Here is a 24296-nt window from a genome sequence, read left to right as displayed (position 1 = left end):
GCGGCTAGGCAAAAAAAAAAATTAAATAAAATTACTGCTGAAAGGTCGGTAGAAATTCTGTTACCAACGCAACAAGAAATTTGCGTTGCAATACTTTACGGCTTACGACGTCAACTTAAGCCTGTGGAAATTTTCAATGAATTCAACATTGCATAGGTAAGATTAGGTTATGGTGGTAGTCGGTCTGTACGACCAACTCACTTAGATTTTACAAGTCCGTTGTGATACCATTATCCCGTGTCACACCTCAGTTATTTAACTTAATGAAACCATTCTGTGACTCTTATGAAGCGGAGTTCCGAAAGAAAATTGAAAGGGTATCTACTTAGAAAGGAGGAGGAAGAGGAAGTACTCAACTGCTGCTTTCTCTTCCTTATCTCTACAACTTCTACAATATTTATGGGAGAAAACTCCTAGTCCCAAGGAATGACTCCCAAATAGTCCATGACCGGTTATACAAACCACGACCTTCGAGATATCCTCTCTTGAGGTGTTAAGCAGTTTTTTGTATTTTTCTTATTCATTGCCTTCATCTCTCCATGACCCATTGGCCTCTTGGATAATGCAATTTTTGATTATTAGTTTACTCGCGGCCATAGGTATCCCAATAATATTTCTATTACTGAGCAGTTGAAGAGTAGTACCTTTCCCGGTTAGCTCATTGGCTTTACAATTTCCCTCATTATTTTTCGACACTTACATCATTAGGGCCAAGATAATCCGCCTCTACGAGAACTCCGAATTGATAGTTCTTCACAAAGGCGATATCAGTGATTCATTCACTACCAAGGCAGGCTAACCAAGGCAACCTATCGCCCCTTGTTCACAATGCTCGGTGAACCAAGAATGGCTAAAAAACAACGTCCCGAACTTCATAACGTCCACACAATGACTCTCAAACTCACCAGACGCGAATCCGATGTTAAAAAAATTTTGCATGTTTCTCTTCCCTGCAGTTAACCGAACTTTTGTCGGTCCCCTTGTACATGCATACAATATGAAGTCACTTTATTGGGCTATGCTTTACAATTGCGTATAAATACTCCTGCACAAAACACACGCATTTATTTCCAGTGTGCATTTCACTTGTTTCCTAGTTGCTTTTAATCTAGAGGACATCCTTACCAACTGTACATCCGCGCTCCGCCTGAGTCGAACAAGCATGCAGCCGTTAGATCGCACTTTCAAAGATTTCATACGCATCCCAGTAATCTTTTACCAGACGATCGGTGAGGATTTGTACGAACATCGCTCTGCCAATCGTAAACGTCGGTGGCTGCTCAAGCTACTACTCTACGTCGGCTTCTTCAACTTCAATGTGCTTGTTGCAGGTGAGATTATCTTCTTCGTAAAAGCTTTAAGCTCTTATGCTACGGTTTTGGAGGCCACCGGCGTTGCGCCTTGCATTGGATTCTCACTTGTTGCCGATTTTAAGCAGATCGCTTTGACAGCACATCGCGAAACATTGCGCCAACATTTAGATCAAATGGAAGAGATGTTTCCGAAAGGCATTGAGCTGCAAGCTGCTTACAAACTACCGCAGCGTGAACGTGTTATGCGTCGTATAATGGGTATTTTTGCCTTGCTTTGTTTCGCTTACACCTCTACGTTCAGCCTTTACCCGGCTCTTAAAGCTAGTGTGCAGTATTGGCTGTTAGGCGCGCCCGAGTATGAGCGTGGTTTTGGCTTCGCCATATGGTATCCTTATAATCCAACCGAAAATAATTGGGTCTATTGGCTCACGTATATGGGCCAAGTGCACGGCTCATATTTGGCTGGCGTGGCCTTTCTCTCCGCCGACCTCGTACTGGTGGCTTCGGTGACACAACTTTGCATGCATTTTGATTTTATTTCACGTTGCTTGGAAGAGTTTGGTGGCGCAACGAAAATGAATGCACAGACGGATTTGGAATATTTGCAAGCATTGGTGGTGAAACATGCCAAGTGTCTGGAGTGAGTTGCGGAATGCGATATGTATGGATGCGATATTAAAATGCTTAGACATGTTTTTTGCTTCGTTTTGTTTCAGACTGTCCGAACATGTAAACAGCATTTTTAGCTTCTCTTTGCTATTGAATTTTCTAACCGCTTCGTTGACAATCTGCTTTATTGGATTTCAAGTGACCGCCTCATCTGTAGAAGACATTGTGAAATATGCTATTTTTCTAACAGCTTCATTGGTGCAAGTCTTAGTGGTCTGCTATTATGGCGATGAGTTAATGACGGCGGTAAGTACAATAAAAAAAAAAAACAATACGTACATAGATACCTAAGTACCAAAACTGCACGTAAATTCCCAGTAAATAATAAAAAAAAGAGGTTGTCTGTAAAGCCGGTTTACTGACGATAGTTTAACGTGATAACGTCATAAGAAAATACTGATTGAATGAAAGAAAATTTTGATTTTATTTGTTTGATAGATATTTTGTATGGATATAGAGATTGAGTTAACATTAACATAACATAATATACTTTAACATAACATAACATAACATAACATAACATAACATAACATAACATAACATAACATAACATAACATAACATAACATAACACAACATAACACAACATAACATAACATAACATAACATAACATGACATAACATAACATAACATAACATAACATAACATAACATAACATAACATAACATAACATAACATAACATAACATAACATAACATAACATAACATAACATAACATAACATAACATAACATAACATAACATAACATAACATAACATAACATAACATAACATAACATAACATAACATAACATAACATAACATAACATAACATAACATAACATAACATAACATAACATAACATAACATAACATAACATAACATAACATAACAAATTACCCCCGTATTAAAGCACTTATCAACAGCTTTCATTTGATACCCATATTGTACATACACAACCAAAGGTTACCCGGGTCCACGTTTTGACCTATATCTCGAGACCCCAGTCACGGAGCGGCATGAAAAATACTCTGTACTAAAGCATTCACCAACAGCTTTCATTTGATACCCATATTGTACATACACGTCCGAAGGTTACCCGGGTCCACGTTTTGACCTATATCTTGAGACCCTATCTACCAATAGGTATTCAAACTATACGGAAATCATCTTCAATACCTACTTAACAATGTATGTAAGTTTGGTTTAATTCGGTTCAAAGACACGGCGGGTCCACGTTTTGGCATATATTTCGAGACCCTAGTCATCAATAGGTATGAAAATTACCCCGTATTAAAGCACTTATCAACAGCCTTCATTTGATATCCATATTGTACAAACACAGTCTAGGGTCCACGTTTTGGCCTCTATCTCGAGACCCTAGTCACGGAGCGGATGGAAATACTCTGAACTAAAGCATTCACCAACAGCTTCCATTTGATACCCATATTGTACATACACATCCGAAGGTTACCCGGGTCCACGTTTTGACCTATATCTCGAGACCCTGTCTACCAATAGGTATCCAAACTATACGTAAACCATCTTCAATACCTCCTTAACAATGTGTGTAAGTTTGGTTTAATTCGGTGCAAAGACACGGCGGGTCCACGTTTCGGCATATATTTCCAGACCCTAGTCATCAATAGGTATGAAAATTACCCCGTATTAAAGCACTTATCAACAGCTTTCATTTGATACCCATATTGTACATACACAGCCAAAGGTTACCCGGGTCCACGTTTTGACCTATATCTCGAGACCCCAGTCACGGAGCGGCATGAAAAATACTCTGTACTAAAGCATTCACCAACAGCTTCAATTTGATATCCATATTGTACAAACACATTCTAGGGTCCACGTTTTGGTCTCTATCTCGAGACCCTAGTCACGGAGCGGCATGAAAAATACTCTGGACTAAAGCATTCGCCAACAGCTTCCATTTGATACCCATACTGTACATACACATCCGAAGGTTACCCGGGTCCACGTTTCGACCTATATCTCGAGCCCTATTTCCAAAATAAAATATAATCCATGTTACTCGTGGAGGATGTAGCTTTCGAATGGTGAAAGAATTTGCAGTTCATTCAATGCAATGAGCAAGGTAACTACATATGAGCAAGGTAACACTAATGAGCAAGGTAACACTAATGAGCAAGGTAACACTAAAGAGCAAGGTAACACTAAAGAGCAAGGTAACACTAATGAGCAAGGTAACTACATATGAGCAAGGTAACACTAAAGAGCAAGGTAACAGTAATGAGCAAGGTAACTACATATGAGCAAGGTAATACTAATGAGCAAGGTAACGACACATTTTTTCGTGCGTGCAGCCTGTTAAATCGAATTATAAGACGTTATCACGTCAAAAAGAAATTAAAAATGCAGTTTAGGCTACGCCATCCTACAAGGTAAAGTCCAAAATAAACCAGACTAAGCGAAAATGGAAACGACAGGAGCTTTGTTCTGATAACTTCGAGTTTTTTATTCAAAATAGTCCCCTCTGGTCTCGATACACTGTTTTGCGCGATCTGAAAGCTTTTCAAATGAATGTTTCAAGTCATTGACCGGAATTTCCCAGGACGTCGGTACAAGCCTTTTGGATGGCCTCTACGGACGCAAAACGTTTTCCTTTCATGGCCAAATGCAATTTTCTGAATAGGTAGAAGTTACAGGGAGCCATATCAGGTGAATACGGTAAGTGATTGATGGTTAAATTGCGATTTCTAGTCAAAAAATCAGTCACAAGAGTGAATCGATGAGATGGTGGATTATCATGCAATAAGGGTCAGGCGGTATTCAGGGGGAATTCGACGAATGCGATGCAACAAACACTTCAATCCCCAAGATAGAAAATTGCATTGACGGTTTGGCCCATTGGCATGAGCTCCTTGTGGACAATTTCCTTAGAATTGTAAAAACAAATGAGCATCGACTTGATTTTTGACTCCTCCAAATCCGATATTTTGGGTAGTGGCTTGTCTGCGCCCTTCCATTTGGCACTTTGACGCTTAGTTTCAGGTTCATGTTGAAAACGCCACGTTTCATCACCAGTTACAATGTTGTAATGAAAGTTCTCGACTTTTCTCGCCTCTTTAATGAGGTCTTTCGAATGTGGAATTCTGAGCAATTTCCGCAGTTAAGTTGTGCGGAATAAAATGCGCACAGACCTTTTGTAAGCTCAAATGATCAGTTCAAATGGGATAAATCGATGTTTTTGAGATATTCAACTCCGATTTCATGAATTTCAGCGATGATTTCGGTTCATTTTTGATAAATTTACGAACAATTTCGATGGAGTTTTCGGTGTTTACTGATTTTGGGCGGTCCGTATGTTCCTCACCCTTTATGTCCTCACAACCATCTTTGAAACGAGTAAACCACTCATGAACTCTGGCACGAGATAGACAATCATCGCCATAAACTCTTTTCATCAATTCAAATGTTTCGGTAAACGGTTTACCGATTTTAAAACAAAATTTGATATTAGCTCTTTGTTCGAAACTCATTTTTGTACCGATGACACAAACTAACTGACTGCTTAGACGCAGTAACTTCGCTTCCACTAAACCGCTTTGCAAGCAAGCTTTGTTTTTGTTATTGTTCTTTCTGCAGTGGTAAACAGTACAAACTTTAAAATAATAGCCATCGCCAGTGACACATTTTTCCCATCTCTCAGGCAATTTGTGGATGCCGCGCCAATAAAATTGGCCGTCTTTGGCCGCAAACCAATCATCGAGCAATTTTTTTGCTACTTCGTGAGAATTGCAGCGCTGCTCGGAAAGTGCGTGGCCTATCGATGCAAACAAATGATAATCGAAAGGCGCCAAGTCTGGTGAGTAAGCCGCATGCACCAGCGGTTCCCAATCGTACGTCTCCACCAATTACCGGGTCGCTCTTGTTCGATGTGGCGGTGCATTGTCATCAAGAAAAATTACTTTGTGACGCCGATCGGCATATTCTGGGCGTTTTCGGTGTATAGCGCTGTTCAAATCGGCCAATTGTCGTTAGTAGCGTGCACCGTCAACTGTTTCACGTGGTTTTAATAGCTCATACCAAATCATACAACGCTGATCCCAGAAAACACACAGCATTGCCTTGCGGCCGAAGCGATTTGGTTTGGCTGGTGTTTTTGGCTTGTGGCCGGGCGGACCATACTATCGTTTATGCTTGGGATTGGAGAAATACACGCATTTTTCATCACCCATAACGAACCGCGGCCGCCGTACCCGAATGGGTTGGTGCGTGACTACCATTCGGAATTCACAGAGAGAACGTAGGTTCGAATCTCGGTGAAACACCAAAATTAAGAAAAACATTTTTCTAACAGCGGTCGCCCCTCGGCAGGCAATGGTAAACTTCCGAGTGTATTTCTGCCATGAAAAAGCTCCTCATAAAAATATCTGCCCTTTGGAGTCGCACCACAAATAAGAGGAGAAGCTCGGCCAAACACCCAAAAAGGGTGTACGCGCCAATTATATATATACTAGGGCAGGTCGATTTAAATTCGCTCATTGCTCTGTGAAAATCGTATTCCAGGGATCAAAATAAGAAACTTTGCCGAAGGAACCATACCTCTAAAACGAATTCTGATGTCCCCCAATTTGGGTCGAACGAAAAATCCCACTTTGACCCATTTAGAGTGCTCCAATCGAATCCAAATGTATGACCGACCCCCACAAATCGACCCGGCCTAATATATATATATATAACCGGGAGTGCAGCATTTCACAAGTGGTTTTTCGGCTCTCAACGATGCCCGCAAATCGAAGTTTGAATGCATTGTTGTATGAAACGTAACAAACAATGAACTGAATATTTTTGACAGATGACAGGCGAAAAAAACAAGACATTTGGGAAGGTTTAAAAATACTCCTAGCAACATCTATGAACTAATAGCTGAAAGTCTCATTTCATAGGTATATACCTACATATCTCATTACAAGTCGTATACATTTTTTTTATTAAATTTAATAAACATCGAGTCATTTTCTTTTTCTGCATCCTTTTATTACCTGCATCAAATTAGGTGTGTCACTGTATATTAAATCCGTTTACATTGAAAACATTGTAACAAAAAATAACTGCGTGTACACTCGAGCTATTCAATAATAAAAAAATGTAACCGTATTGTAATATTTAAAATATGATTAACTTTATTAAATTTACTATATTGTTTGCATAATTGAAACGCCTTCGTTAACTTCACATATCAATTCATGTTTCACAATTTTATAGAGTTTACGCGTCGGAGATGCTGCCTATAATCAAAATTGGTTCGATTGCGACAAGCGCTACAAATGGCTTCTGACTATAATAATAATGCGCAGCCAGAAACCAGCCTCTATTCGCGCACCTACATTTCCGCCAATTTCATTTCGCACTTACATGAAGGTGAGTAGAGTTTTAATAGAAGGAACTATGCAGAATTATTAAACTTAAGGGTCAAGGAGTTATTTATAAAATATCAATTAAGGGCACATAATTGCAGATATTTATGCGAAATGTGCTCCTAAGTAGAGCGGACTAAAAACGCCACACAACAAAAAACTTTTTTTCGAGTTGTTATTATGTTTTTTTTCCTTGTTCACTCCTCTCTGGCGCATAGAGCCTCGACAAGTCTCTTCCATCGTACACGGTTCTGTGCTGTTGCTTTAGCACCGTCGCATGAGATGTCGTCATCTGTTAGTTCGCACAATATCGACCTTCTCCAAGTGTTTTTGGTTTACCGCGACCTTCACTCCCTTGCGGGTTCTAGTTCAGTGCCATTCTTGTTTTGCTATCTGGTAGTTTTCTCAATGTGTGACCTATCCATCGCCACTTTCTGCGTTTGATTTGCCTAAGAATGGGTTCCTCGTTCGTCAATCTCCACAGTGCGACGTTACTGATGGTGTTTGGCCAGAATATTTGGTAGATGATGTGGAGGTATTTGTTGACGAAAGACTATAGCCTATGTGTGATGGTGTTAGATATCCGCCATATTTCGCTTCCGTTCAACAATACGGAGCCGAATATTCGTAGTTTAGTGCGCCTGGAGATTTGCTAACTCCCCGATACCCTTGCTTCGTTTAGCCTGCAGTTGACATCTCCATCTGCTCATGCAGCCGAGGTCAAGTAGCGATCAAAGCACTGGGCTCAATGCGCTTCAAGATATGTTAAAGAACGCAGAAATTTCTTCTCGTTTATCCAACACCACACTTTGTTCCGTTCCCAGCCACTCTGGAGTGAAGGGAATTGAAAGAGCGCATGAGTGTGCAAGGAAAAGCTCTGATTTTGACCCACAGCGAGTAGTAGAGGACAAAAGGATTCCTCTAAATGAACCATACACTGCGATTGTCTTGAGCGTAAATGCTGAAACCAGTCGAAAGTGGTCTCTCACTACTAACTGCGGGGTCTTCACAGCGCTCTGGGCAAAACTGAATCTTAGAAGAACAAAATATCTGGTTTGATTCAGCAAATCAACTACCAGCGTCCTCACAGGTGTTATAACGGATCACTGTACTATGAACACCCTAGCCAGTAGAAAGGGTGTGCCTAACAATGACATCTGCAGGAGTTGTGGAGATGAATAAGAGATTGAGTAGGTACAACACCTCCTCTGTGAATGACCTGCAGTTCAAAGTAGCCGTGCGAAATATCTTGGCGATTATTTCTTTGAAGACTTGTGTGCCACCGACTTTCCTGACTTAGACAAGTATCCTGTTAACTTGACCTAAATTATACAAATAATTGACGACTGTCAATGGGGATTTCGTAGAGGCAAGTCTACAATCGACCAATGTTTTGTTCTAAGCCAAATGTTTGAAAAATATTATGAATACGGACTAGATGTTCACTGCCTGTTCGTTGATTTCAAACAAGCCTTCGACAGTGTTGAAAGAATAGGATCCAACACATACTGCTTATTCTTGGGATACCCGCCAAACTAATAAGGCTCGTTAGCGCAACGCTCACAAATGTACAAGCAAAAGTGATCATTCAAGGGAAGCTCACAGAGTCGTTCTTTATTGCATTAGGTGTAAAACAAGGTGATGCCTTATCAACAGTCATATTCAATGTGATGCTGAATTTGTCGTAAGGGAAGCCCACAAAAGTGGTACCTTGATAACTTAAACAACCTAAATATGTGCTTACGCAGATGACATCGCTGTTCTCTCAAAAAATAGGAATGATTTAAAAGAAATTATCATAAAAATTAAACGAAATTGCGAACTATATTATATTGGCCTTTTTGTAAACGAAGGCAAAAGGAAATATCTAATGAAATCGAGGCGGCCTGCACAGATGTAAAATTTCCATGTGGGAGCCTATACTTTGAAACAATGCAATATTTTAAGTACCTAGGAGTTATGTTTGCATGTAGCGGTGATTCAACTTTCGCAGTCACGGATCGCATCAACGCCGCCAAAAAAGCGTATTACGCCCACCTTAACTTGTTCAAGTGCCGCCTTTTGTCGAAAGCTACAAAGTTAACTATGTACACGACCCTTATTCGACCAATCCTAACGTATGGTTGTGAGGCACGGACTCTTAAGGTTGATGACTGCACGCAGACTGCCAGCATGGAAAGAAAAAATTTGAGAAAGATCTTTGTCCCAATAAGAATGGACCTACAGAATTCCATTGAACTCTGAACTGAACGATCTAACTCAGAACGAGACAGCTGTACGTTTTGTTAAAGCGCAGCGCCTAGGATGGCGAGGTCATGTGACCGTATGCCTGCTGACTGTATCTTGAATAAAGCCTTGACAGGAAAGCCAATGGGCGTGAAGTCCATCTTAAGAAGTTGGGAATAAGTAACTAGGAAGCATCAGCTAAAGATATACCGCTTTGGACGAGCATTTTGAAGGAAGATTTGACGCACCCCGGGTTGTAGCCCTATGAAAGAAGAAGAAGAACCTAAACAAACTCGTACATGAAGCGATATTCGATTCCTACAAGAGATTTTCATTGCAATGCTAACTATACTATGTATTCCTTAATACGTGTGCAGTTAGTGGAAAATCTCATTTCTCAGTATTGATATAAGGTGGTGCAAAATTAATCACCCCATCGGAAGATTTGTAGTTTTTCCAAACGGCGTCGTACTTCTGAACTACACAGCTGCAGTATAGAAACAGGGAAGCAATGGAGCACCTTAAAGCTAAAAAAAAAATTTTCCTTGCTCAAACTCTTTTATTTTATTTAGTAAAAAAGGTATTTAAAATCAAAATTAGATGATTATTATTGTAAACTCTCATTTCTGAGTATAATTTAATATAAACATAATGAAGTAAATCTTAAAAATCATATGAAAAGTACAAAGATGCATTTCTTTTTTCCGCAGGTTATCAGCATGTCCTACCAGTTTTTTGCATTACTACGCACCACCTACGGCAGGAATCAAAACTAACTTCATATATTACATAAATATTATATGAGTTTGCATTTAAAGGGCGACATTTAATTGTATTTAATTATTAGAACAAAAATTGCAGTACAATAGTATGTAGTTGAAAACCCAGCAGAGGCTTTAATTCGGCCTGCAGCACAACTCTCTTCATCCGCATCAAGATAGAGATTACGTGAACACATCGACGGAAAGATGAGGTCTTTCAGAGGATATTCTGGAGGACAATGTGTGGATGGTTGGCCGTATTGAAACACAACTCCATCGGTATGTCTATAGTAGGGTTCATAGAAGCAAAAAATGCAGAAAATGTGGTCATATCTAAGAGAGAAAGGCGAAATGCTGAAAGATTTTATTATATGTATGTATCTGATGGTACATATTTACATATATAGAGTATGCACTACTATGTGTAAATGTAAGTATGCACATGTGTATTTTTACTAATAGAAATAGAAATAAAATATACTGGAAAAGATATATTTGTCGACATACAGCCTGCGAGAAAACTACAGAATCTCAACATTTTGAGAAGCTTTGACTACTTTTCTTTCGTTTTCACAATTTTCGTATTTTTTTTATAAAAATAAAGTTGTTCTGCAACAAGTTTCATATAAATTAACGCTTAAAACTTTATACAAAATTTATAAAAACCCCACTAATTTTCCCCCAAATTTCAAAACTTTTAATCAGAATTTCTAAAAAAAATTTGGGTATGCAGTTTTATAGCCCATTAAATTTTAGTGTAATAAAGTGAAAATTTGAAGTTGCTAAAAATTCTAAATGAACCCCACCAAACTTTAGGCCTGGAAAATCCACCAGCGACCAGATATTCACAATACGCCAAGTCTTGGGAAAGATCCATGAAAGGAGAATAGACGCATACCATCTTTTTGTCGATTTTAAAGCTGCAACGCGAGACGGGTGTAAGACTAAACAAATAACCGCAGGTGTGGGCCAATGATCAATACTCGGACCTGAACTTTGGAATAGGTATAAGCTACGATGAAATCCTTCGAATAGAGATGCCTGAGGGTGTGCATTTAGTGGGATACGCAGATGACATTGCAGCTGTAATAATCGCCCGAAACACCGACGAAGCCAAAAGAAAGTTAAATCAGGTGATGATCCGAGTTCAGACATGGCTAGAAGACCATGGATTAAAGCTGGCCACAGAGAAAACAGAGCTAATCCTTCTAACGAACAGACATATCCCATTAGAAGTAGACATCCAAGTACTCGATGCCACTTTATCGACAAAAAGAGTGGTCAAATACCTAGGAGTGCAATTAGACACAAGGCCAACTTACTGGGCGCACATAAACCATGCTGCCACAATAGCAGAAAAACTAAACGGCATGTTAAGTGAGCTCATGGAAAACCTTGCAGGTTCAACTCAGAGTAAGCGAAAACTTTCAATGGACACGACGAACTCGATTCTCTTATACGGATGCTAAATATGGGCAGATTCGCTAAGGGTGCAATGCTGGCGGAAAACTCTGCAATCTGTGCAACGCTCATGCGCTCTCAGAGTGGCTTCGTCATACAGAACAGTATTCGAAGCAGCGGTTTTAGTTATCAGCGGAACCATCGCTATAGATATTCTAGCTATAGAGCGCAAACGGAGATGGGGGGGGCAAAAAACACAGGAATCCCAGTACCACGCTTCCCAGATATTAGAGTTCAAACGCTCACACTTTCGCCGCCAAAAGGGAACTCTGAACGGTACGGTAGATGGACAGCGATACTAATACCCGATCTACAAAAGTGGGTAGAAAGAAAGCACGGTGAGGTTATCTATTACATCACACAGTTTTTGTCCGGACATTGGTCCTTACGCAAGTATTTGTGGCGAATGGGAAAAGTGAGCCTACCAAACTGCATACATATATGGAGATACTGAGTATGATGAGGCGGAGCACACCTTCTTTAAATGCGAGAGGTGGAACATAGAGAGAACAGGTCTGCAACGAGGTATTGGTGTTTTTATACCTGAAGAAATTGTCGAGAAAATGATGATAGACGAAGAAAACTGGAATGCCGTCGCAAATTTCGTCGAGGATATTGTCCGAAAAAAGAAGCATGAAATGGAAAGTAATGCTGAAGAGCTTTGAGCATAGGTTTCTCAAAACAGGCGACCCTGGACGCAGGGTGAGTAAGTAAGTGCCCTTTTTAGGACGCCGTCTTGGCCCTCTACCTCGAAGCAATGCGGAAGCAGTCGCGGGGTGGAAGGGGATTTTTAGTGGAATCACCACACACGTAGTACCGACGGTTTCTATATGGTGCGAAGGCATTTTTAATCCAGTCTCACCGAAACAAAAAAAAAAAACAAAAGGCTGCATTCGACAGGACAATAAGGAGTTGCCTCTATGTCGCAAAACTAATACGGCTAAGCAAAATGACGTTCCTCAATACCTGCAGCTCTGTCAGAATTGTAAAGGACCGAGTCCTTTGACACCAAACGACATCTTTAATCTCGCTTATCGGCGCCCACGTCACTGTTGATAGTTAAGATTTCGAGGTTGTAAGAAACTTCGTTTATTTAGGAACTCGCATTAATACCAATAATAATGCCAGCCTTGAAATCCAACCTTGCCAGCAAGTGCTGCCTTGGACTAAGTAGACAATTGAGTAGTAAAGTCCTTTCTCGACAAACAAAACTAATACTCTACAAGGCTCTCATCATGCCCGTCCTATCGTATGGCGTAGAAGCTTGGACGATGACAACATCCGATGAAGCGACGCTTGGAGTGTTTGAGGAGAAAGATTCTGCAGAAGATTTTTGGACCTTTGCACGTTGGTGACGGCGAGTATCGCAGGCGATAAAGCAAAGAGCTGTATGAGTTTTACGACAACATAGACATAAAGCAGCGAATAAAGATCCAGCGGCTTCGTTGGCTGGGTCATGTCGTCCGAATGGATGCAATTGCATTGGCTCTAAAAGTATTCGCTGCGGTACCAGCTGCAGGTAGCAGGGGAAGACGACGGCCTCTTCTGCGTTGGAAAGGTCAGGTAGAGAAGGACTTGGATTTACCCGGCGTGTGCTAACTGGCGCCGGTTAGCACGAGAAACAAACGATTGCAACGGCTTTGTTAAACTCGGCCAAAATCGCGTAAGCGGTTAACGCGCCATTCAAGAAGAAGAATATGACTTTTAAATGGTCATTTGGCGTGACAATGCATGCATCGTGAGATATGATTCTCTAAATGTATCAAGTGGAAGTTCTTCAGAACTTTTTACTTCACGAAATATAAGTACACACGGAAATTATGGTGTAAATGTGCTTACTTGGCAACACTGCATCCAATTCGAGTAGTCAGAGGATATGCCAAATGTGTAAAATTATTTTCGCCGCTAAGGAAAGCCAACTTTAAACTTTCATAGGCTTCCGGGTGGGGTGCTTTCATGTAGTCCTTTTCGAAATACCACAAATGAAGAGCCATTTGAATTATCTCAAAAGGTAAATAAAGGGCTTTGACACAAAATCGATTCATTGCGATATACGGTTCCAGTTGATTTTGTTTCGTTATATTGAGCAAACGCTCCACAGTCATTGGCATCGTCGTATGAGCACATTCGTCATCCTCGTACGGCTGACAGAATTTCGCCCAATTTTCCGCCATTCGTGATAATTGTTTGCTCCAATTGATCACCACCATGTTGGTGACATGCATGCGCGTAGCAATGCGTTCACGTAAGCCATTATGGGCGAGAATGAGTTGATCTCGTAAGCCCATGTTTCCTAATTCTCTGTCGCCATAGACCTTATGGGATTTGTAGTTGCAGTTATGACTTTCCTGCTGATTTTCGATAATTTTTTACTTTTATTTTAATTGGTATGTAAAGAGTGAATAAAACCATACCTTTTCACAGAGCGTATGTACGCGTGTGCCGCAATTCAATTGGCAAAAGTTTGCAGAGAATACACCATTTGCGCGCTGAGACGATAACCCAAAGTATAGGAGGAAGAGCGGCCCAGCAAAAGTTGGACAATACCAAATCATTCTGAGAAATTTAAACGATTTTGTTATTGATACGGTTTCGATGTTATTGCTAGTGAAACTGAATTCTTTTGAAAACATTCAAAAATTAATTATTTTTATTTACAAAGTAACTGAAGGCATTGACAACAAGCGCACACAGGAATACAAAATAAAACTTGGTAAGTGAATAAATCAAGTTATCTGCCATCTAATTTCAAGAAAGGTAAATGTCCGCTGCCACTGAATATATTTGTGGGCGACCACTAAAAGGACGCGTATGGAAATCTATTGGGCGCATGAAAAACCAAATAATAAAAAAGGTTTTCTCCAAGAGAGAAAATTCTCAATAATGCATGCAAAAAATTTAAAAAAAAATTAAAGCGATTTTCTAGCCTTTTCAAACTTATACTGAATTATACTAAAATTTAATGGGCTAAAAAATTGTGTACCCAGAAGTTTTCCAAAAATTTTGATTAAAAAGAATTTTTGAGAATTGGGATGACAATTTTCTAAAATTCATTCAATTTTAGTGAATTTTGTATAAAGTTTAAAACTTTGACTTTTACGATTTTTATTAAACAATGAACTAATGGGTTTTCCAATAAGAGGTGTTATTCCCGTAAAAGATCAATGGTTTCGTTGCTTGTGTTGCACATAGTGCCGTCTTGTTGAAAATAAACGTTGTCCAGATCAATACCATCCAATTCCGGCCTTAAAAAATCGTTAATCATCTCTCGATAGCGCAATCCATTCACCGTAACTGTTGCTCCAGCTTCATTTTCGAAAAGGTAAGGTCCAATGACTCCGCCGGACCATAAACCGCGCCAAACAGTCACACGTTGAGGATAGAGAGGCTTTTCAACAATAACTCTAGGATTTTCTGAGCCCAAGATCCGACAATTGTGCTTGTTGACAAAGCCACCGAAGTGGAAATGGGCCTCATCATTCAAGATGCTTTTTCAATGGAATTCCGGATCATTTTCATGCATTTCAACGACCCAATCAGCAAAGACACGACGTTGTTGATGATCGGCTGGCTTTAATTCTTGTCTTAAGTGTACTTTATAAGCCTTAAGACCTAAATCTTTATGCAAAATACGGTGTGATGACGTTTGTGGAATGCCTGAATCCAGAGAACGACGAGCAATGGACAAACACGGGGTTTCTTCAACACTTTCGCCTACAACAACAATATTTTCGGCTGTTCTTGAGCGACGTGCACGGGTTTTATTCTTCACATCACTAACTTGTCCCAACAGCCTGGAATTTTTCGCCAATTTCTGCATTGCGGTCCAATAAGGTTCTTCATAACTTCCGATAACTCAAAAATGACATCTATGAAGTGAAATTAAAAGAGCAGTTTAAAAATATCGATCTGTAAATATGTGTTTGGGGAATAAGATGGAAGCGTTTCTATTATTATTATTATTATTATCTTTTATTTTACAACGATTTGTTCGATGTTTGGCGAAGGGTAAGGTTAGAGCTCTTTCTGCTCTGCAAAACTATGTTAATTGTATTTTTGAGTTATTTAATTTTTTATTAGTTTGAGGCTTAGAAATGGAACACCCAGGAGGAAAAAATTAACATTTTCGATATCTGCTCTTCTTTGCTTTTCGTCGAGATCAAAAAGCTGCCGTATATGGAGAAGATGTCTTCGGCGATTCTAGAGTCTACAGCACGGAAATGTCTTACAAATTTCAAAAATGGCGACTTTGACGTCGATGACACGTCCCGCAGTGCAAAGCCTTCTGAATTCGATGAAGTATGTCTCGAATCACTTTTGAAGAAGAACGGTCGCCAAACCAGTCATGAATTGGCAGAAAAAATGAACTGCGGTGATAAAACGATTCTCAGTCACCTTCATTCAATGAGATTTACCGAAAAATTCGGAGCCTGGGTGCCTCACGAGCTCAACGAAAAAAACAAAGAAAGTCCCCTTCAAATTGTTCTCAGCATCTCGCCCGCCATCGAGTAACACGGATCATAGACAGCGCATTTTGTACCGAATCGTCACGGGGATCAGAATATGGAGCAAAAAAAAGAGTGGCTGGCACTAAGAGATACGCCAAAGCCGAGAGTCAAGCCGGATCTTCATCCAAAGGAGATTATAATATGTCTTTGGTGGGACTGGAAGGGTATGGTGCACTGGGAAATGCTCGAAAAGAATGCGACGGTCAACAAGGAGCTCTACATTACCCAGGAAAGAACTGATCGACATGGTCAAACAATAGTCTTTCAGGACAATGCCAGTCCCCATGTTCCACAAATCGTCAAAGCTGTACTCTAAGAGCTCGAATGGAAGGTCCTTCAGCATCCGCCGTATTCTCCGGATCTTGCACAGACCGATTAGCATCTTTTCTTCGCTCCCTGTCACACCATATGAAGGGCGTTACCTTCGATCGAGGTCTTTAAAATCTGGCTCAACAACTTCTTTGTAACCTGGAACCCAGATCAGGTTTGTAGATAAGTTCATGATATTTATTTGTATGATAACCTACATACATATGTCTGCCGCGACTGCGAGTTACATAGTCTATTTGATTAGTCCAATTTTTGATAACTTTTTTCGGCCGTATGGCGTCAATGGTGGCTTGAACATTGAAATAAATTGATGGTTAAGCGCGCCGTATGGCCAGTCGCGCCATCTTGTTGGAACCAAATGTCGGTGCTTAGCTGATTAATTTTTCGAAACAAAAATTCAGTCATAATGGCTCGATAGAGCTCGGCATTCACCGTAACGGCAGCTCCTTCCTCATTTCGAAACAAATAAGGATGGGTGATGCCGACAGTGTTCTATGAATCGCGCGAACAGATTTATTTTTTTTTTAAGTAAATTTCCACAATTTGGAAGCGTTTTTTGGGCGTTAAACAATTCAGGATGACTTACCAAACCTTACTAAATAGAAATGTCAAGACAGTTTGCCATTCTTAGCTGTCAAACCATAGTTACCGATATCGTTAGTTCTTATGCTGCTAAAAGAACATGCAGCTCTCAAAATAGTACCTAACGAAGAGGATTTTCTACTTTCACGCACCCGCCTGTTAATGCTAGGGACCAGTTCTGCCTTGTATGAGGTCATTGGTAATCAGTCAAGTTAATCTGGTCCAACCTACTTTTGATCAGATTTGTTAGGGTTATATTTTTTCTAATAAAGCAAAAGTAAGAAAAAGTAATCAAATGTTTAAGTCTAGGCAGAATCGAAGTTTATATAGCTTCGTTAAAATTGAGATATTGAACAATTTTGTTCTGTTGGCTTTAAAATAACAATATTATAGAGGGTGGACGTGAATTTCGACCGTTTTTCGAAATTTAAAGTTTCGTTGGAATATTAAATTTTTTTCATTTACATCCCATATCTACATTTGTACACGAACTAGTGTGTGCTCATATAAACAGACGGATAAAATTGGAAACTTGAAATGAAATGAAACTGAAATGACTGCAGGACACAATTATTTAATATTTCTTAACTATTTTTTGTTTTATAATATACAGGTAGCTCTTTATATAAAAACAATAACAATATTTTATTTGCCAGTTAATATATTGGGTTGGCAACTAAGTAATTGCAGATTTCACTCATAGATAGCTTGAGTTGAATTTTTAAGTCTGCAGATGTAGTACAAATGTAAAACACATTTTATTATTTGATAGTTGGCAATTCAGCTGTGAATCAGTAAAAAAAAGTTTTTTGATCGGCTGCGTAGTTTTCGTTTGGCGTTCGTTGAAAAATGGAAAATCAAAAGGAACAGTTTCGTCATATTCTGCTTCTTTATTTCCGCAAAGGGAGAACCGCATCGCAAGCTCATAAAAAGTTATGTGCTGTTTATGGCGACGAAGTCTTAAAAGAACGGCAGTGTCAAAATTGGTTTGCCAAATTTCGAGCTGGTGATTTTTCACTCAAAGATGAAAAACATTCTGGTCGTCCCTAAAAAACAAAAAAATAAATAATTGGCGCGTACACTTCTGTTAGGTGCTTGGTCGTCCCTAATCAAAGCAATAATTGATTTGGATCGTTACACAACAACAGGTGAGATTGCAGAGAAGCTTCATGTATCACATAGGTACATGCATTGAAAATCCCTTAAAACAACTTGGCTATGTTCAAAAACTCCATTTATGGGTTCCTCACGAACTGAAAGAAACGCATTTAACGCAATGCATCAACAGCTGCGATTTGCTAAAGAAACATAATGAAAATTATACATTTTTAAACGACTGATAACTGGCGATGAAAAATTGGTTGTTTACAAGAATATCAAGCGGAAAAGATCGTGGAACAGGCCAGGTGAAGCAACTCAAACAACATCAAAAGCTGATATTCGTCAAAAGAAGATTTTGTTATCAGTTTGGTGGGATTGCAAAGAAATTGTCTACTTTGACCTCTTACCACCCAACCGAACGATCAATTCTGATGTCTACATTGAACAACTAACGAAATTAAACAATGCAGTTGAAGAAAAGCGGCCCGAATTGACAAATCGAAAAAGTATTGAATTCCATCATAACAATGCAAGGCCACACACATCTTTGGCTACTCGGCAAAAATTATTGTAGCTTGGTTGGGATGTTTTGCCACATTCACAATATAGCCCCGATCTTGCTCCGTCTAATTACTTTTTGTTTTGATCTTTACAAAACTCTTTGAATGGTAAAAATTTCAATAATAATGATGATGTCAAATCGCACCTGATTCAGTTTTTTGCTAATAAAAATCAGAAGTTTTATGAACGTGGGATTATGCTGCTGCCTGAAATATGGCGAAAGGTCATTGATCAAAATGGGCAATACATTACAGAATAAAGTTATTAAGTTCAATGAAAAAATTGTCTTTGATTTTCTAAAAAAATCCGCAATTACTTACTTCCCGACCCAATAGTTGCTATTTTTTTGCAGTTGACAAAGTCAACCAATATATTTTCCTTATGTATGTAATTGTGTACAGGTATGTGCGAATAGGCGCGCATCACTGCATATGTCCAAATAACGCATCGAAATTGCAAGCCACTTGTCAATTTCAAGTCATTCAGATTGATTTATTGCCCAAAATTCAGCAGTGTTACTGAATAATTGTATTAATATGTATTTACGAGTACGTATCGGTTCGTATGGCATTTCAGTTATGCTTTGATATTTCAAATTAGTTGAAGGTCGCAAGGTGCGTGAGTTTCATGACGACCCTACCGGAAAAATACACAGCATTTGTTTTGTAGGCAATAAATAATCTGTTTGACAGTGACTGGTTTGTCATTAGTTAAAACAAGGTGGAAAAATAAAATATTTAATATATAGAAACCAGTTTAATTATAATTGCGTTTTAAAAAGGAAAATATTTCTATTTTGTTAAAATACAGGGTGGCGCACGAATCGTGCTACAAAAACAAAACGTAATAACTTTTTTTCTGTGTGAGTAATCGCCTTTTTTTTTTTTATTTTGCAGATTAGTATTTAGATTTACAAAAAATGGAGGCTTGGGATACCGAAAAGAGGATTTGGATAGTGCAGCGGTACCATGCTTTGCAGTCCATCATTTCCGTCCAAAGGGAACTTAGGCGGGAGTTTGGCGGCACTCCCCCGAGCAGATGGACCATTATGAGGCTGGTGAACATGTTTGCTGAATCTGGAAGCATCGCACGCAGACCGTACCATCGAGATCCCCATGTTCGGGTCGAAGCCACAATCGCGGCTGTAGCATCGTCAATTCAGGCAAATCCAAGAGTTTCGACTCGTAACTTGTCGGCGCAAATTGGAGTTAGCAGACGGTCATTGCAGCGGATAGTTCATGATGACTTAAACTTGTTTCCGTACAAAGTTCAAATCACAAGCAAATTAAACCCTCTGGATTTGCCTATTCGCCTGGAATTTTGCCAAAAAATTATTGAAATGGCCGAAGAAGACAACAACTTCATAAATTGCTTGTTAATATCTGATGAGGCCCATTTTGATCTAAACGGCAATGTAAACAAGCAAAATTGCCGTATATGGAGTCAATCAAATCCGCAAATACTCCATGAGATGGAACTGCACCCAGAACGAGTCACAGTGTGGTGCGCAGTTTCATCAAGGTGCATTGTCGGGCCATACTTCTTCGAAGAAAACGGTCTAACAGCGACTGTAAATGGGGACCGTTATTTAAACATGTTGAAGGAGTTTTTTTATTCAGAACTGCGGCGAAGACGTATCCCTTTTAACAGCATTTGGTTCCAGCAAGATGGAGCAACTGCACATATAGCCAGACCGGTTATAGAGGAGCTCCAACGAAAATTTAGAAATAAATTGATATCCAGAAATTCCACTTTCCGCTGGCCCCCAAGGTCACCTGACCTCACTGCACCAGATTTTTTTTTATGGGGTTATCTCAAACAAGAGGTGTGTAAAACAAAACCAAGTAATTTGACTGAATTGAAGCAGTCCATCACAACAATAATTGAGGCGATCCCGACTTCACCCTTCAGTGCGCAATGAACAATTTTCTCATCAGGTGTCGCATATGCGTGAATGAGCATGGAGGTCATTTACGTTCTATTATTTTCAAAACTAATATAATTAGTTACATAAAATAAAATTGAATTATCTATACAATAAAAAAACAAAAAGTTAAATACATTGATTAGAAAAAAAGTTATTACGTTTTGTTTTTGTAGCACGATTCGTGCGCCACCCTGTACAATAGAAAATTACTCACTTTTAGTTCTGTATTCACACAAAAAGGTAGAAATTTCACTCTGTGATAGGTAGGGTAGGTAGGTAAGATGGCAAGAGTACCCCAGGCACACTTCAAGTAGCACTTACGTGCCGTTTTGATATCATAATGTGGACCACTACCTGTGAAAGCATTTAGGGAAGAGAAAAAAACCGTCTACAGCCATCCAGTGCTGTTGATGTAGCGGAGGAGAGAAAAGGGATCCCCAAAGGGTACGCTAAGGAATCTCAAGCGCCTATCCGCTAGAGCTGGACATTTGCAAAGAAAGTGTTCTACAGTCTCTTTCTATGCAGGATAGCCACAGCTTCTGCAGCAGGGGTTGTAGGGAATTCCAATCTTCTCCGCATGAATACCGATCACCCAGTGACCAGTGAACACCGCAATGAGTTTGGAAATTGAATGGCGGGGGGTTCCCATCACCTTAAGCGTTCTGTTTCTGTCGTATAGAGGCCATAGTGTTTTCGAAATAGCACACGATGAGACAAACCTCCATCTGTCTTGCGCTTTTTTTAGAAAGAAATTGTGTAGTTTCCCTTTAACGATGGACAAGGGGATACCGATGTCTGAGAAGGGGACAGCTGGAACCGGTTCTGCCGACCCCTTCCTGGCAAGCTCATCGCCAATTTCATTTCCCAGATAAGGGAAATGTTTCCTTCACGTTCGAGACGTTTGAGTTCCTCCTTACAGGAGATCACGAGAAGAGAGCTGGGCCGCAGCTTGCAGCTTGAATATCGGAAAAAATATTAATGTCTCCCTCCCAACAGCGATCCCGAAGCATTTTGCATGCCTGCAGGACCGCGAAGACCTCTGCTTGAAAAACGCTGCTTGTTTCCGGCAATTTAAAGGAGACCGCAATGCTGGCTGACTTAGAGTAAACCCCCGCTCCCACTCCAGACTCCATTTTGGTTCCGTCAGTGAAAACAGAGGTATCTATATCCATACCGACTCTCCCCTCTTTCCAATTTTGCCTGCTCGGAAAGATAGCCCTAGCACAACCATCAAAGCACAGTTGGCGGATGGAGAGGTCAGTGCGAAGAACAGAGAAGGAAGGTGAGATCTGCTTCAAGATGCTACTATGTCCTACAGCAAGTTGTCTCTAAAGGCCAATCTCCTTCAGCCTAATAGCACTCTGCGCAGCAATGGATTTAACCTGCAGATCCACAGGAAGTAAGTGCAGAATAACGTTGAGCGCAGCAGTGGGACATGTTCTACAAGCACCAGTAATGCCCATACATGCAGTTCTCTGCACCCTCTCTAATTTAGTGGTGTTGTAGCCCTTCTGAAGAGCTACCCACCAAACTAGACAACCATATGTCGAAATTGGCAGAACCACTAAGTTGTACATCCAAAGTACGACACGTGGCTTGAGACCCCATTTTTTGCCCAACATAGATTTACTGGCGTAGAAGGCTATAGTGGCCTTCTTAACTTGATTTTTTATGTGCAGCTTCCAGTGGAGCTTGGGGTCGAGTATTACACCAAGATACTTGACTTCCGACGAAAGAATAAGACACTGGTTGTTAAGACTTGGATGCTTAAAAGGTGGAGGCTTTTATTTTCTGGTGAATAGCATCAACTCCGTTTTGTCAGAGTTGGCTCTGAGACCGCAACTGGCAGCCCATCTACTGAGTGTAGCCAGTGATAATTTTTGTAATTTTTTTTATTGAAACCAGGGTGAATTCATAAAAGGTGGTGACACTAGGCCAACAGCAAAGTTTTGTACATTTGATTGTCACGTCAAAGTAGAAAACAATGAAGTATTGAAATTATTTCAAAATGTTCATACCAACTTCTTAAATATCCACATATGTATGTATGTATGCAGTTACCAAATCTACTGATAAAATTGAAATGTACGTTAGGTGTTGTCGGGAATATTTGGCGAGCATATTAGATGAGATTAGATTAGAAAGGCGGCCGCCCTGGCCGAATGGGTTGGTGCGTGATTACCATTCGGAATTCAGGAATTCAGAGAGAGAACGTCGGTTCGAATCTCGTTGAAAGATCAAAATTAAAAAAAAAAGTTTTTTCTATTAGCGGTCGCCCCTCGGCAGGCAATGGCAAACCTCCGAGTGTATTCCTGCCATGGAAAAGGTCCTCATAAAATAATATCTGCCGTTCGGAGTCGGCTTGAAACTGTAGGTCTCTCCATTTGAGGAACAACATCAAGACGAACACCACAAATAGGAGGAGGAGCTCGGCCAAACACCCAAAAGAGGGTGTACTTTATACAATAAGTACAACTGCACTTTATAGTGATGGACTGCGGCGTCGGCGCCGATGTATGTAAATTTGAAAGACCTCGAAACTTCCAATTCGTTTCGCCTGGGAAATTGGATTAGTATCTTTCAAGCAGAAGTTCTCGGGATGAGGGAAGCATGCAGGATAATTAGAAACCATCCACAACAACTATTGGAAGAATGTATTTTTCAGATAGCCTAGCAGCCACCATAGCTTTAAAGTCTCCTGCAATCAATTCAAAAATCCTCAGACAATGCAAAGAAGAACTTAATGCTTTCGCGTGCACGACAGACATCACTTTCATCTGGACATAGTCACATAATAGGAAATGGGAATGCTGATGAACTGTCAAGACAGGGGCATCCTATAACGAATCCGAAGCGGTAGAAATAAGCTGTCCGCAAGGCATGCGCAAAAGAGAGAAATTCTCGCTATTCCAGAAGCAAGCCGTTTACAGATGGACTAACACGGATACCTACTTAATAAACGTGGCGCAATTTCAACAAATCCAGAACTGACGAGTTTTTAGGAACGCCACGAATAGGCATATTCAGAATTACGTCAACAATAACCGACCACTGGCCTTTGGGAGATCATGCCAGGAAGTTGAGGTGGCCGTACAATGAAAAAATGAAGAAGCTGAAATCAGCAAGAATCTAAGGAAACAGTCTTTCACTATCTGTGTGAGTGCTCTAGTCTGGGTGCTGTATGACATAGAAGGCGGGGGGAATTCTCGATGATTAACTTCAATGAAATTGCAGAAAAGAAAGTAGGCAACATAGGCAAATGCATAGTCAAACCAAGATGGGTTGCCTAATTAAAAGCAGTGGTTCCACAAGTGGCGTATCAATATGGCAATTGGGTCTGGTCTGTGTCACTCAGACAACACCGCCACCACCACCACCAAGAACAACTTCATCATTCTATCGGGAAACTGAATCGTTTCATGCTCCACATATTTTTCGGAAAACTCTAATTTATAAGTTTCGGCTAACCTTTGTCTGGAAATACCC

At 40.1% G+C, this 24296-nt stretch overlaps 2 protein-coding genes across 4 annotated transcripts; one reads left to right on the top strand and one right to left on the bottom strand.

The window, feature by feature from the left end:
- Positions 1 to 1153: 1153 nt before the first annotated feature.
- Positions 1154 to 10355, top strand: LOC128857450 (odorant receptor 67c). The gene is made up of 4 exons (XM_054093207.1): positions 1154 to 1953; positions 2030 to 2228; positions 7202 to 7357; positions 10290 to 10355. Exons 1-4 carry the CDS (start codon positions 1163 to 1165, stop codon positions 10353 to 10355), a joined length of 1212 nt encoding a protein of 403 aa, XP_053949182.1. The 5' UTR covers positions 1154 to 1162.
- A 47-nt stretch (positions 10356 to 10402) lies between these two features.
- On the bottom strand, positions 10403 to 14413 carry LOC128856365 (venom allergen 5.02-like). 3 transcript variants are annotated; one of them, XM_054091664.1, is made up of 3 exons: positions 14216 to 14413; positions 13641 to 14152; positions 10403 to 10694 (listed from the first exon to the last, which is right to left on the bottom strand). In XM_054091664.1, the coding sequence occupies exons 1-3, from the start codon at positions 14354 to 14356 to the stop codon at positions 10406 to 10408; spliced, it is 942 nt and encodes a 313-aa protein (XP_053947639.1). In that variant the 5' UTR covers positions 14357 to 14413; the 3' UTR covers positions 10403 to 10405. The 3 variants fall into 3 exon arrangements, with proteins under 3 accessions (XP_053947639.1, XP_053947641.1, XP_053947640.1); XM_054091666.1 differs by having other exon boundaries at positions 10403 to 10673; XM_054091665.1 differs by having other exon boundaries at positions 13641 to 14149.
- Between the last annotated feature and the right edge of the window lie 9883 nt (positions 14414 to 24296).

Source organism: Anastrepha ludens, chromosome 3, assembly GCF_028408465.1.
Source record: "Anastrepha ludens isolate Willacy chromosome 3, idAnaLude1.1, whole genome shotgun sequence".
NCBI lineage: Eukaryota > Metazoa > Arthropoda > Insecta > Diptera > Tephritidae > Anastrepha > Anastrepha ludens.
Note: the sequence above shows the minus strand (reverse complement) of the source record. Positions and strands in the feature narration are given on the sequence as shown.